The 12,865-nt window shown below is 43.2% G+C and overlaps 2 protein-coding genes across 3 annotated transcripts; one reads left to right on the forward strand and one right to left on the reverse strand.

Annotated features, from left to right (window-relative positions):
* On the reverse strand, positions 1 to 7,350 carry ago2 (argonaute RISC catalytic component 2; the record flags this gene model as incomplete). Of its 2 annotated transcripts, XM_080516478.1 has the most annotated exons (19): positions 7,308 to 7,350; positions 5,245 to 5,425; positions 5,022 to 5,142; positions 4,745 to 4,926; positions 4,424 to 4,560; positions 4,204 to 4,338; positions 3,940 to 4,027; positions 3,512 to 3,659; positions 3,308 to 3,427; positions 2,698 to 2,820; positions 2,455 to 2,588; positions 1,927 to 2,111; positions 1,589 to 1,745; positions 1,351 to 1,441; positions 1,017 to 1,211; positions 788 to 922; positions 548 to 649; positions 259 to 458; positions 1 to 109 (listed from the first exon to the last, which is right to left on the reverse strand). In XM_080516478.1, exons 1-19 carry the CDS (start codon positions 7,345 to 7,347, stop codon positions 1 to 3), a joined length of 2,583 nt encoding a protein of 860 aa, XP_080372604.1. In that variant the 5' UTR covers positions 7,348 to 7,350. The 2 variants fall into 2 exon arrangements, with proteins under 2 accessions (XP_080372604.1, XP_080372605.1); XM_080516479.1 differs by lacking the exons at positions 548 to 649; positions 7,308 to 7,350 and having other exon boundaries at positions 5,245 to 5,399.
* A 3,518-nt stretch (positions 7,351 to 10,868) lies between these two features.
* On the forward strand, positions 10,869 to 12,865 carry dlx5a (distal-less homeobox 5a). Its single transcript, XM_080516260.1, has 3 exons — positions 10,869 to 11,373; positions 11,733 to 11,917; positions 12,111 to 12,865. The coding sequence occupies exons 1-3, from the start codon at positions 11,016 to 11,018 to the stop codon at positions 12,420 to 12,422; spliced, it is 855 nt and encodes a 284-aa protein (XP_080372386.1). The 5' UTR covers positions 10,869 to 11,015; the 3' UTR covers positions 12,423 to 12,865.

Here is a 12,865-nt window from a genome sequence, read left to right on the forward strand (position 1 = left end):
TCAGGCAAAGTACATGGTGCGCAGTGTGTCCTGGTGGATCTGAACGGCCTTGGCCAGGGCTTGGTGGTCGCGCCCGTTGCTCTGGCCCGATGTGTGACTGCCTTCAGCACTTGAAAGAGAAAAAAACCACATAGACATCAGCGAGATCGGTTTTCAACAATTTGCTTTCGCTGACAAATTTGACTGCAATTCCTGGTAACGCTTTTTCAAAGCCAGTACCATCACGAGTCCCTTTGGGAAAACTGTGCAGGGTCTCACCTGTCGTGCTCTTTATCCACCAAGTGGTAGCGAGCCCGGAACGCCACCAAATGGGCGTAGTAGGCTGGTGCGGGGATGGAGACGGACCGGGTGCAGCGCACGTAGGTGTGACAGAGTTGGTAGGTGAGGACCTGCAGTTCATCTGACGAGAAGTGGTTGTCGTCCCAGAGCACGTGGTAGTGAGACGGCCTGCTGGTTCCCTGCGAGGGGTCGGAGGACAACGGGCTCGTGAAAAGGAGAAACCTTCAGATTTTATTGGAACCACAGCCGGGAGTAACAAAGAGCTTACCTGAATGCCAGCATGACTACAAAGGTAGAAATCAAACTCGGATGGGTGGGTGATTTTGGTGTCCACTGTGGTGCCTGCAGGAATGTTGCCGCTCTTCCCGACCTGGGAGAAAGAAAAAAAAAAAGATTACATAAAATACAATTTAACATGATACATTTGTTAAGAAAATGTAAGGGCATTTTTCTTATTTAAATAAAAACAAAAACTAATTAGCATCATTATTGATAAGACAATGCTCACCCTCTCATTTCTGTCCATACAGAACAATCTTGTGTGATGTCTCTTCTGTACGACCACAAAGGTTATTCCAGGCTGGTAGTCCTTCTCCAGTTTGATGCAGGCCTCGCGGATTGCCAGAAGCTCATGTTGGAGAACCTTGCAGGCAAAGTAGAACATTAATTACACGAAAAAAAAAAAAACCTCCCACAAACAAAGTGCATGGTGTTTAAATTCTCTAGAAGAGCGTTACCTGGTTGAACTGTCCCTCAGATATGCCGTCTCGATAGTAGATGATCCTTGTGGGCTTGAAGCGGGTGGATTTGTAGAACTGAATAAGCAGCTCCCTCACCATGGTGGCCAGGTCCTGGATGATGTCCTGACGGTGTTGCTGCACCCGCACTGTGGCGCAGTACCGGCTGGGATGAGCATCCATGCTACCAACCACCTGAAACAAGCAGCCGACATCCACAAACTGAAGGATTCTATACAGCCTGAGTATAAAAAACTAAACTAAACTAAAATGGCAGTTATTTGGCACTTTGACATATTAAAACTCATGTAGCACTAGTTGTGCTGCTACTCACAGCAGCGATGGACGGTTTCTTTCCATCTCCTGCGGGTGGATGAGTCACATCAGCACCAAGAAAAATCACTGGCTGCTGGAACACCAGCGGCCTGAAACAAGATTTGAAAAAAGACAAAGCCCGAGGTAAACCTAAGAAATACATTGCCATTGTTCAAACTGTTTAAATTTCAAACTTGCTTTACTGTCTAGAATTAAAGTATGTATCGTGTATGCCGCTAAGCTCTCGTTCCACTGACCTGCCCTGTGGGAGGAGGATGTTGTTCACACCGCCCAACTTGACGTTGATCTTCAGGAGGTTGGAGAGAGTCTGAGGCGTCGTCTTCTGGACATTCTTCACCTGCACGCACTGTGTGGCCATGCCGAGTACTGTGTCTCCAACTCGCTTCACTTCAGCTGCAAAACAATCGGAGAGCGTGAAGATCTCTTGACTAAACTCATCACACATGTAAAGTAATAATGACGCACACCCACCACCGTCAGTGCAAAGCAATCCTGCCTTCTCGCGTGTTTTAAAATACAAACGAGTATTTTTTTTTTTATCAATTTGTTTTGGTGGTACGAGTGGATTCCTTACCATAGACTGGCGTCTTCCCGGGCAGGATGACCACCACCAGCTGGAGGCCTTGGTAGGTGTATTTGAGGTGCCTGAACATAGGCTCCACGCTGTCTGCTCCCTGGGCGTACTTACAGAAGCACGGCTGGCCCTGAATGGGCATCCCCGCATCACGAGAGATCTTCCTCAGCTGATCGGTGAAAGCTCTGAGGACAAACAGTTAGATGAAACTTTAGTCCTTTAGCAATTCTCTTTTGGAGGACGTTTAAACAAGATTAAAAGTGGAGTTAAAGCCAGATCAGAAACATTCACAGCAAAAGATTTACTGTCTGCCACTGTTCCTGCACAACCTTGTTTTTAGTTGATAAAAGCATGCGGACGGTAGAATTGGAATTCAACATGTCAGACACTACTCTCACAACCGCTCACCATCACAGGTGCTTTAATTATAGGCTTGCTGCCATCCGAGTGAATAATGGCATGCGTACATGACAACTGGAAATGCATTTGACGTGCCGGAGCAGATTCAGTTTGTACTGTCTCACTCACTTGAGCAGGAGTTCGGTACACTGCCTCTGCGGGGCGAAGCAGGCGATGGCCCAAACTTTGATCTCGATGCCGGTGTGGAACTGCTTGTTCCTCATGTCCCAGACTCCCTGGATCGGTGTGGCTATTGCTTTGTTCTGCAAAATGCAACAGCGGCAGTTTTACCAGTGCACAAGACACAGTTCACCCAAAAAGAGGCTTAATAAGCCTGAACATCAAACACATCCAGAGTAGCGGTTGACCTACCCTGCCACCGTACAGTATTGAAGGAGCTTGGAGGACACGTCCGTTCACCTCTGTCATCTCGTCTCTGACCATCACTCCGAACTCACGAACATAAGGATCAGTGTTGAAGTTGGCGCTTCTCATCTGGAAGAAAACAAGCCCGTGTTTAGCGCTCCAACTAAAACGGTGGACAACATGTCCTGAAACTTGCTCTTATCTCAACCGAGCAGTCAAGAAAAGCCTATTTATGGCGAGACGCGGCAGCAGGTCGAGCCTGAGCGTCCCCCACTGATCGAGGGAGTCACAAAGTTTCAACACAGTGCAACAACTTACTTAAATTTAAAGCGTCCCCATGTTTCATTACACTTTACAGCCATTTATTACATTTTGATACAGTCTTGTTCAAGCAGTAAATAAGACAAAACAGCTACATCAGTAAAGGAAAATAAAAATAAAAACAAGAAAAAGAAAAAGGAAGAAGAAAAGAGAACAGGAAAAAAGAAAATCAAGTACTCATAAGTACATTAATGTTTGGGAAATACAGCAAAGCTCAAGGAGAATTATAGTTTTAAATACTGGCTGAGGACATTTGCACAGAATCCAGTACAAATTAAAAAATAAATGATTTTACCAGTTTGCTGATTTCGTCCTGGCGGTCTGGTGCGGATCGCGCTGTGGCACGGATCATCGTGGATGTCTGATTGTCTGTCAGCTTTTTGATGCAGCGCTGTCCTGCCACGATGTTACACACCTGGGAAATAAAGCAGATTGTTTTAAAATCATAAATGCTCCAGCGGGAAAAACCTTAACGTAAATATTGTCAGGAGGCGCTTACCTCGAGAGGTAGGTAGGTGTGCTTCTGCTCCTGCCCCACCTGTAAACAGGGGAGGTGGGGGTACCGCAGGATCAGCTTGTATTTGTCTTTGAAGTACTGTGCTACTGTGCATTCAATCGTTTGGCCGTTCTCCTGCTGCAGGGGGAACCTGAGATGGTAAATAAACGAGACACTATGAATAGGGAACATTTTATAACGCTGGCAGCTGGAAAAATTCACTCGTTTGATACAGTTTTACCTTCAAACATCATCCGTGCACAAGTTTATCACTATACGCTGATAACAAGACTGTTTACAATCTGTTTTTATTACATCTAATTTAAAAACACTTTTCAGGAGGGGAGTTATTAGTCATTGTGTACTCTATGTGGACAAAAAAACAGCGTTTGAAAATAGTTATTCAATAGAAGAATAAAAAAAGTAGTTACGTTTGGTGGCTGGCTGGTCTTCTGGTCACATTGCACACTCTGTATTTCCTCTTCATCTGCCCACAGTGAGTGATCTCAACCTTCAACCCTAAGGGGACAATATTGGAAGAGAATAAAAAGTACATGATGAGCACTGCATTTATTTAGCTTTTACCAATGTTGGACTCAAAGTACATACAGTAGAACTGATAGTTTATTGGACCAAGGAGGAGGACGAGAAGTGGTCAAAACATTAGCAGCCACTCTAGAACAAATGGTCCTCACCTTTGATTTCTTTTGTGAATTTCACTCGCTGCGAGTCTGTTAAAGGCTTCTGTTGTTCTTCAATGCTTTTGAAGTCTAAGACTTCACACATGAACTCGATCACAGGCTGGGCTTTGTAGAACGCAGTGGCCGAAACTGCGAAACAAAAACGGGGACAAGGAGATTAGATTTGGTGAAAGAACTCAAGTTAAGGCGAAAACGTAGAGACGCAAAGACTCACCGTCGATGTTGAGCATCATTTTCCAGAGCGACGGCCTGACGGACTGGTGGAAACCAAACCACACCTCCCTACCGCCGCCCAAAGGGTTCGAGCATCCCTCTGAAGGGGTAAAAAAAGAGCGGCCCACTGGGGTGTACCTGAAACAGAAGGAAAAAAATCGTGTAGTCCATGAAGTCTTGTACATTGCGAAGCCGAAACTCCCTTCATCATTGACTTGTATGTCCTGCATATCCCACAGATGCCCTTGCCACACCAGCCCCTCATGTTATTTCTGTTAGTGGCCACAGCAGCAAATGCATAAAGAAAAGAGCAAACTCTCACCTCATCGAAGGCAAATGTCTCATGACCACATCCAGAGCTTGAATGGTCTCGAAGGGCACGCTGGGCAGTCGCCCGGCCAGCGCCTCATGCAGAGCTTGCAGGCTCACGCAGGACACCCACTTGATGGACACCTTGAAGCTGCGGTCTTTGCCCTCGCCAGGAATTGTCACCTCGAGTTCAACCTGTGTGCGAAGCAGGAAGAAGGAAGAATAGCAGCCATCAGTCCATTTTCCCCAAAAAGATTTTAATGTTGCGTGCTGTCCAGTAGAATACGTACTTTATCTCTGCCGATGGGCAAGGGCATGGCAGTGTAGAGGTTTTTTCTTCCATCATACACTGGCTTTCGATCACCAAAGATCTGTGTTTTAAAGTGCTGGACCATGTGCTCCACAATTTCACTGAGAACAAAACGAAAGCAAGAAATTACCACAAAGTCAGGGTGATTCATTTTTTTTTGCCTTGATATTCTGATAAAGTGATAAATATCCACATGCACGTACCGATTGACTCTCCTGGGACATTTCTCAGGCTTGATGTCGATGTCATAATGGTAGACCTCCAATTTGGGGATTTCCATCTCGAAGAAGTTGGCCTGGAGCTTGATTGTCCTGCCCATGGTGCCAAAGTCAGGCCGTGACGGCGGCTTGAACACATATTCTGGCACTGGAGATGACGGGGGGTCTGAAACACACACGCCAAATTTTTATAAAAACGTGTTACAGAATCCTCAACAAGATCATATCATAAATGTCAATGACAGATTCTGTCATGAGCCCATTTTAAAAAGCAGGTTCAATAAATATTAAGTTGTTATCTTCAAAAAAGATGGGGCAGTTTCCATGGTAACTAACTCCGCAAACGTGTAAAATGATTTGGACCAAACTGCAAGTCTTTTAATTCCCCAGGTACATGATGGAGACATACAGGGTGCACAGAGCTGGAGCATCATAAATGCAAAAGTCAAGAGTTGGCTAAACTTTCAGATAACGACCCTCTTTGACTTGCAACCAAAACAAAGACCACGACTTTCCAAGATCCCCTGAGAGTTCGGCCATTATTGAAGCAACCATGTTAAGGAGTAAAACATGATTACTTGGTTTGAGTCATTGTGTTTCTGTAGTTGTGAGTCAAAACTATGTGATTATAAAGTATGTCACATTTCTTTAGATTTATATTTTTTGAGTTCACTTAATTGTGAAATTACAAAATAAAATGGGTATGAATGAATAAAATGAACAACAATAAGGACTGTTGATAAACTCAATGACTATTTTGACTAATAAACGCCATAAAACATTAGAACAAAATTGTTTAAAAACGAGCAAAGAGACAGATTTTTTTTCAAAGGGCTCCAGAAAAAGATTTGGAAGGTCCAACCATCAGTTCTACTCATATTTTCCCCTTTTAGTAAAGAGTTGTATTTTAATACTTTGCGTTTTGTCTGCCAGCAATGAATACAATTAAGATATTTCATCACAAAAGAGATGGGTGCAGTACGTTAAGACAATCCAACTGGGTACCGTGAAAGACAAAAGCTGCCATCTTATAAATATAAAAGCAGAGTACTTGTAGTGCATGAACAGTCTGTGACTCGGACCACATCATAACAAGAAGGCTGGCGAGTTGTTTACCATCAAATATGCTCAAAGTGTCAAATACTAATATGCAGTAGTGAATTTCATATGTCAATTTCAAGCCAGAAGACATTTTGATGCCATTTGCAACAATATCCTGAAGAAAGTGCTCATTTGTCATCAGTAGGAAACGTTCATGAGTATTTGTATCTGCGGCTTCACTTTTCAGTCACACACACAGACACCATTCTCCTCAGCACCTTATCTCTGCTCTCCAGCTCCACGCAGACAAAAGAACACCCATGAAGCAGGCCAACATCAGACCGCTTTTAATGAATGAGTGAGTCAAAATTAACAGCACTGAATGAAGTGTTTAGTGGAAATGGACTGCGTCTGTCCCTGGCCCCGGCCCGTGGGGCTCAGTGACGGATGATGATGACAGTCTATTCAAGCTATCTCTTTTCACACTGTAGTTCATCAAAACTGGGTAGATTTTTACACCGGACTGCATGAGAGGTAATGAGTCGAGTGAAAGCGAGTGTACATCATGAATGCAATATGACTGCTTTTCCCATTTTTGAAAGTACGTCCCTTTTCCCACCCGGTTTATACAGTAAACTGAACAAAGGACTCGTCAGCCAATAGAGATTTTATGTAGGATGTTGAGTTGACATCTCGCTGGAAAGGTTGTGTTTAAGATATGGAAAACAGATCTATGTTTAAGCATTAAAGTTTGTTTAAATCAAGCATGGGTGACAACGCACGCTCCCAAATTGAACACTAGTGGAGAACAGGAACAACAATTTAAGGACATTTATTGGATGGTAATTAAATTACCCACCCAATATCTTTCCCATAAAACACCAGTGCTGAATTTTACCAGACAATATTAGTGAAATACAGCAAAGTAAACAGGATTCAAACATACAAAATAGCTGGGCCCCTGCTGGGACCAGCTTTTAACTTCAAAACTAAAATAAAGGACTTACCAGAGCTTACTGACCCAGAGGAACCAGCTCCCTCTTGCATCTCAGTAGCTGCAAAGCACAAAAAAAAGATGAGATTAGTTGCGTGATCCCCAATGTTCTTGAATGTAAATATATTACTTTTCACAGATAAGCATCCACCATTTTCTGAATGGGAAGAAGGATTACAATTCGTACAAATGTAAACTGGAAAAATCCTAATTTCGGTGGGACTTGCTCTCACTTATCACACTCACAAAGTCGGCCACAGTCAAGAGGCTCTTATCAATGTGCATACAGAAGGTATTTGAGCAAGCTGGCAATCTCACCCTGCAGAAACCTCCCATTCACATGTAAATGCCCTGCGACTCCTACAACCATGCCCCCCACCCCCCAGAAGGAAACTACTTCTGAAGCAAAAATAAAAGAGTTTCGCTGTTTGGAAAGAAGAAATAATTCAAGCTGAAACTCATTTTAACGTGATATTTACTCCGAAATGCCAAATTACAGGCAACTGAAACAGCACTTAACACCAAGCTTCTCCAGATCCCATTTAGTTTGGAAGTATTAAGTAGAAGACTTGTGTTTTGAGGATTAAGCAGCCCAGACGTCTGCAAGGGTGTAAAACTGTGCAAATAAAATAGAGTAGCACCTTTAAATTGGTGAGATTCTAACTTGGGTACCGTGGAGCTAATCTACGATGTGTGATCAGATTAGATTGCACGGTCGGCCGCCGTGTGCTGCTTCTGTTAAACGCTACTCGAAGAGCCCCGAAACTGCAATCGTCCGTGTGCTGACGATGACACTCTTAAACACAATGTAGATAAAGTGGACAAATACTATGGAATTGGGGAGGAAAGTTTGATTCAACGCGGTGCCGCTGAAGCTAAAGTGGCTAACGGCAGCTTGTTGTTGTTGCACGCTAGCTAAGCCCGCTACTAAAGCCTCCGCCGGGACGACGTGTTCTCCCACAAATGTCTCGTTCACTTTTACTACAACCGAGTAAACAGACCAGGAGCTAACCGCCTGTCCAACCGCCGACCCGCTGAGAATTAGCGGGGAATTGTTGGAACTAAGTTGGCGTGTTAATTTTCGTTAGCCGCATCTCTTAGCCGATGCTAATGCTAGCAGCGGTACTTACCTCCGGCAGAATACATTTTGTCGACTTTTCCGAGCGCGTGTCGTGGACGTACGGACACCCCACTTCAGTTTGGACAAATTCCACCGAAGCTCATACGTGCGCGAAAGTACGTATGTGTTCAAGAGTATGGTTTGAAAAAAAAAAAAAAAAAAAAAAAACTGTTCCGAAACAAAGATATTTAGTTTAGCCAAGTGGTAAATATGTGGAGTCTCTCATCCTCGCCTCGGCCCCATCCCCCCAACACACAAACTGGAACAGAGAGGCAGGCGCGCCAAGATGGTTCCCTCCCCCACACGCCGCTTATTTCGTCACACTTCCGCCACTCTGCAGTTCCACTGATGAATCGATCAAAGAGTCTTTGATCAGAAAAGATAATCATTATTTAGTAAAGAATTACGGTAAGAGAATCATAGCAACACGTCAAATTAGAAAATGCCAACTCAAACACCAAAAACTGAAATGTAGATTGTTGTGGTCAATAAGTCAACACAGTAAGAAATGAAAATGTGTATATATATATTTGTAAAATCAGAAAGGATGTAACATCCTGATTAACCTGGTTATCCCGATTCTATGATATTTCTTTTTAGGACGAGCAAACCAAGAGCCCTGTTGTTATCACATACACATGGTGACCTCAAACCTAAACCTTGATGCAGCTGTTTTGGAATACAACGCGACTTCTAGACATAATTTTCACTTTGAGTCACCGACCCCATTGGCAAAAGTCGACATAACTCAAGCTATGTTTGCGTTCCCTTCAAACAGCGTTACAGCACTGTTAGGTTTGAAGGGGGGTGGGAAGTATCTTGTTTGTTGAAACTCTCTGAATGACGTCAGACGCACGCTTGCGCGCTCTGAGCGTAAATCCAAATTCCAATAAAAGATCATCCACTTTTCCAAAAATAAAACATACTTATTAACTATTTTTAAACGTGGTAACCTTCTCTAGTTGAATACGTGCGCGTAATAATTAATTTAATGTCTTACCGGAAACGATGGAAAGAACTAATCAGTGAGAGAGGGGGAGGGGAGTATTTCCGGGGTATTAAGACGCGGTACTAAATAGCAATTACCATAACAAATTATCAATTTATCATTTACAAAATAATGATTTGGCTTTTAACGCAATGTTTAACAAGGGGAGTGACTTGCGAGCAAATAAAAATCCTGGACATTTAGGCCCAAACGAACAAAAAAAAACCCAAGATCAATGTAAAAAAAAATTATTAATTAAATCATGAATTGAATCACCCAAATGAAGGTAACATGAGGTCAGAGCGCGATATAAATCTACACGGAAGTGTTTTAAATTGATTCTACATCATTTATATGTTTTCTTAAATTGTGAGCATTATAATATGATTTGCTATACATTAATATACTTTCCAGTTGTGTGTCAAGCTGTGGCTGTTGTAGGTGGAGAATGAAGCATCTGGCAAATAAAATAAAGCCAGAACTGGTTAGGTAGAAATCATCCAGTGACGGACAATGCATGTTTAAACACTATGCCATCAAATACATTTATTTTTCTATCGTAATGTGGTACAATAAAATGTGGTGCACATGTGGTACTGAAAATGATGTGAAATGTTATTGCGCATAATTTTTTTCTATTTTATTTTATTTTATTTTTAATATTGTTTGAACCGGAATACAAACGTATTGTGAGCGATACCTCCCCTTGGCCGCTGGTCGGCGCTGTTCACCACTAAATGTGTGGACTCGGACCCAGAGGAGTCTCCGTGCTTTGAACGCGGCTTCATAAAAGAATGACCCGAGATCAACGTTTACTGATCTCCTTCTACCAAAACAATACGACCACATCAGAGCTGCTGATGACATGTTGGATACAAACATCCCGTTAGATGTAACTGGGGGTTTTTACTGGAATTTCCACGAGCTTGGTCGTGTTTGATTGTTATTATTTGAAATTAACAATAAATGAGCACAGTGGTCAACAGGAATCCTTCCGTTTCGTGCGTTAATGTGGAATAAGTGAAAGGTTTTGATGCCAGGCTTGCCCTTCGTTAAATAATAGATTAAAATAATGTCACGTCTGCTTTAATAAAATGCACAAATACAGATTCATGCAGACAGCCGTAGTAATCGGTCAAGTCTTACAGCAGCGGCCTGTTTCGTAACGAGTTTTTTTTTTTCTTCTTCTTCTTCTTCTTCTTCTAATTTGTCTTTCTGATAAATTGGCGACACTGTAATTGCTTCCATTGATTGAATGTATAAAAACACAACAATGCAGCCTCATAGTCCGGGTGGTTTCCCCCTTTAAAAAAAAAAAAAAAAAAAGCTGGCGGAGTGAATTGGGTGTAGCTGTGTCTGTGTGCGCCTTGGCCAATGGAACCAGATCCTCCCTGCAGTGCGTAAGAGCGCGATTTAGGATTTAACCAAGTCTTTGCTGCGGGGCTGGCTCCAGTCTTCATCAGAGCCCGACGGCCTGAGAGCCTTTCAACAATGCCACTGTAGTTTTCTCTCCACGTTGGAGTCAGACTCTCTCGATTATAATTTTTTTCTCTCTCTTAAAGTTAATTGATTCAAAAAACATTCCCAAGCGGCTTTTTCTCTTCTACTGAAGTATGACTGGAGTTTTCGACCGGAGGATCTCGAGTGTGAAACCTGCAGACTTCCAGAGCTCCTTTCAACTCTCCACCATGCACCATCCGTCTCAGGAATCTCCTACTTTACCGGAGTCCTCCGCCACGGATTCTGGCTACTACAGTCCAGCCGGAGGAGTCTCCCACGGCTACTGCTCTCCCAGCTCCACGTCGTACGGGAAGCCCCTGAATGCCTACCAGTACCAGTACGCGGGTGTAAATGGATCTGCTGGAAATTACTCGACAAAATCCTACACTGATTACAGCTCGTACACGACCCCCGCCTACCACCAGTACGCCGGGGCTTACAGCAGAGTGCAAGCCCAGCCGAGTCCACAAGGTACGGCAAGATGCCTTATATTTGACTGCCAATATGTTGTTGTTGGAGGGGGGAGGGGGGGGGTCAACTCTTCAATTCATTTCTATGATTTCTTTTGCGCATTTTTAACCACACGGCCCTAAAAAAGAAGACATTAATGTTTGATCTAAAACAAAAACGGAGCAGTTGTAGGCTGTGCGTATAGATTTTTTTTAAAGATTAGATTTAACCGTTTAAACATGCTTTTAGATAAATTCAATAAAATACATATTTTGAATTGATGCACATTTTGTGGCATCGACATTTTTTTTTTTTTTTTTGCACAGTGCATTCAGACCAAACGGCAGAGGAGCCTATTCTTATTGTGATTGTTTCAACAGAAAAAGAGATAAACGAACCGGAGGTGAGGATGGTGAATGGCAAGCCGAAGAAAGTGAGAAAACCGCGGACTATCTACTCGAGCTTCCAGTTGGCCGCCTTGCAGAGGCGCTTTCAGAACACACAGTACCTGGCGCTGCCGGAGAGAGCCGAGCTGGCTGCCTCGCTGGGACTCACGCAAACACAGGTGAGATTTCACATTTTCAAATGATCCACATTTAATTCAAAATAAGAATGACTTTAATGACAGTAAGATTTTTTTTAAACGTATCTGAAGGAGTGTTTTCTGCGTCGGATTGTGCGTAATTACGCACAGTGCGTCTCTCGTTGTGAGATTTTAAATTAAGTATTCATTCTTGCGGTTTCGGCTCTTTTTCCAGGTCAAGATTTGGTTCCAGAACAGAAGATCCAAAATGAAGAAGATCATGAAAAACGGCGAGCTTCCCCCGGAGCACAGCCCCAGCTCCAGCGACCCCATGGCCTGCAACTCTCCACAGTCCCCGGCAGTTTGGGACACACAGGGCCCCTCCAGGCCGCACAGCCTACAGCCACAAAACATCAACACAACGTCCTCTAACTTTTTGGAAAACACTGGGTCGTGGTACACCTCAGCCGCCACCTCCATGAACCCCCACCTTCAGACCAGCTCGATACAGCACTCGTTGGCACTTGGAGCGGGGACGTTATATTGAAAACCCTTGTTGTTCATTTCATTTTTTTTCCTCCTTCTATGGGACTCGTGTTCACATTTCAGAGGAATATGCAATGTATTTGATGCCAGTCATAGAAGAAACGTGTAAAATGTGTAAATGTGTGCATGTAATTTATTGCATTTTGGAAGACTATTAAACGTTTAAATGGACAATAGACCTTTGAAAGCTCCCGCCTCCCTGTAGTCTCTTGTTATTTTAACCCTCAGTAATTCAAAATAGACCCACGGACATGAATAATGTGTCAGCCTCAGGTGATCATTTCACACACGCTCGTAAATCACAGCTGCGAAATGTATTGGGATGACTTATCTGCATGTAATTGTTTTTAATGTACCATGACAGCCACAATCTATTTTCCCGTTTATTTATACGCCCTACATTATTTTATTTATATTGAAAGATTGTCTTGCTTGTCTGCAAAT

Source organism: Blennius ocellaris (genome assembly GCF_963422515.1).
Source record: "Blennius ocellaris genome assembly, chromosome: 20".
NCBI classification, from domain to species: domain Eukaryota; kingdom Metazoa; phylum Chordata; class Actinopteri; order Blenniiformes; family Blenniidae; genus Blennius; species Blennius ocellaris.

What these genes read in the sequence shown, in the direction of transcription:
- dlx5a (XM_080516260.1), top strand. Translation starts at nt 11,016, where the DNA reads ATGACTGGAGTTTTCGACCGGAGGATCTCGAGTGTGAAACCTGCAGAC. An exon ending in AGCCCAGCCGAGTCCACAAG is followed by an intron (nt 11,374 to 11,732) that starts GTACGGCAAGAT and finishes TTGTTTCAACAG; the next exon opens with AAAAAGAGATAAACGAACCG. An exon ending in TGGGACTCACGCAAACACAG is followed by an intron (nt 11,918 to 12,110) that starts GTGAGATTTCAC and finishes CTCTTTTTCCAG; the next exon opens with GTCAAGATTTGGTTCCAGAA.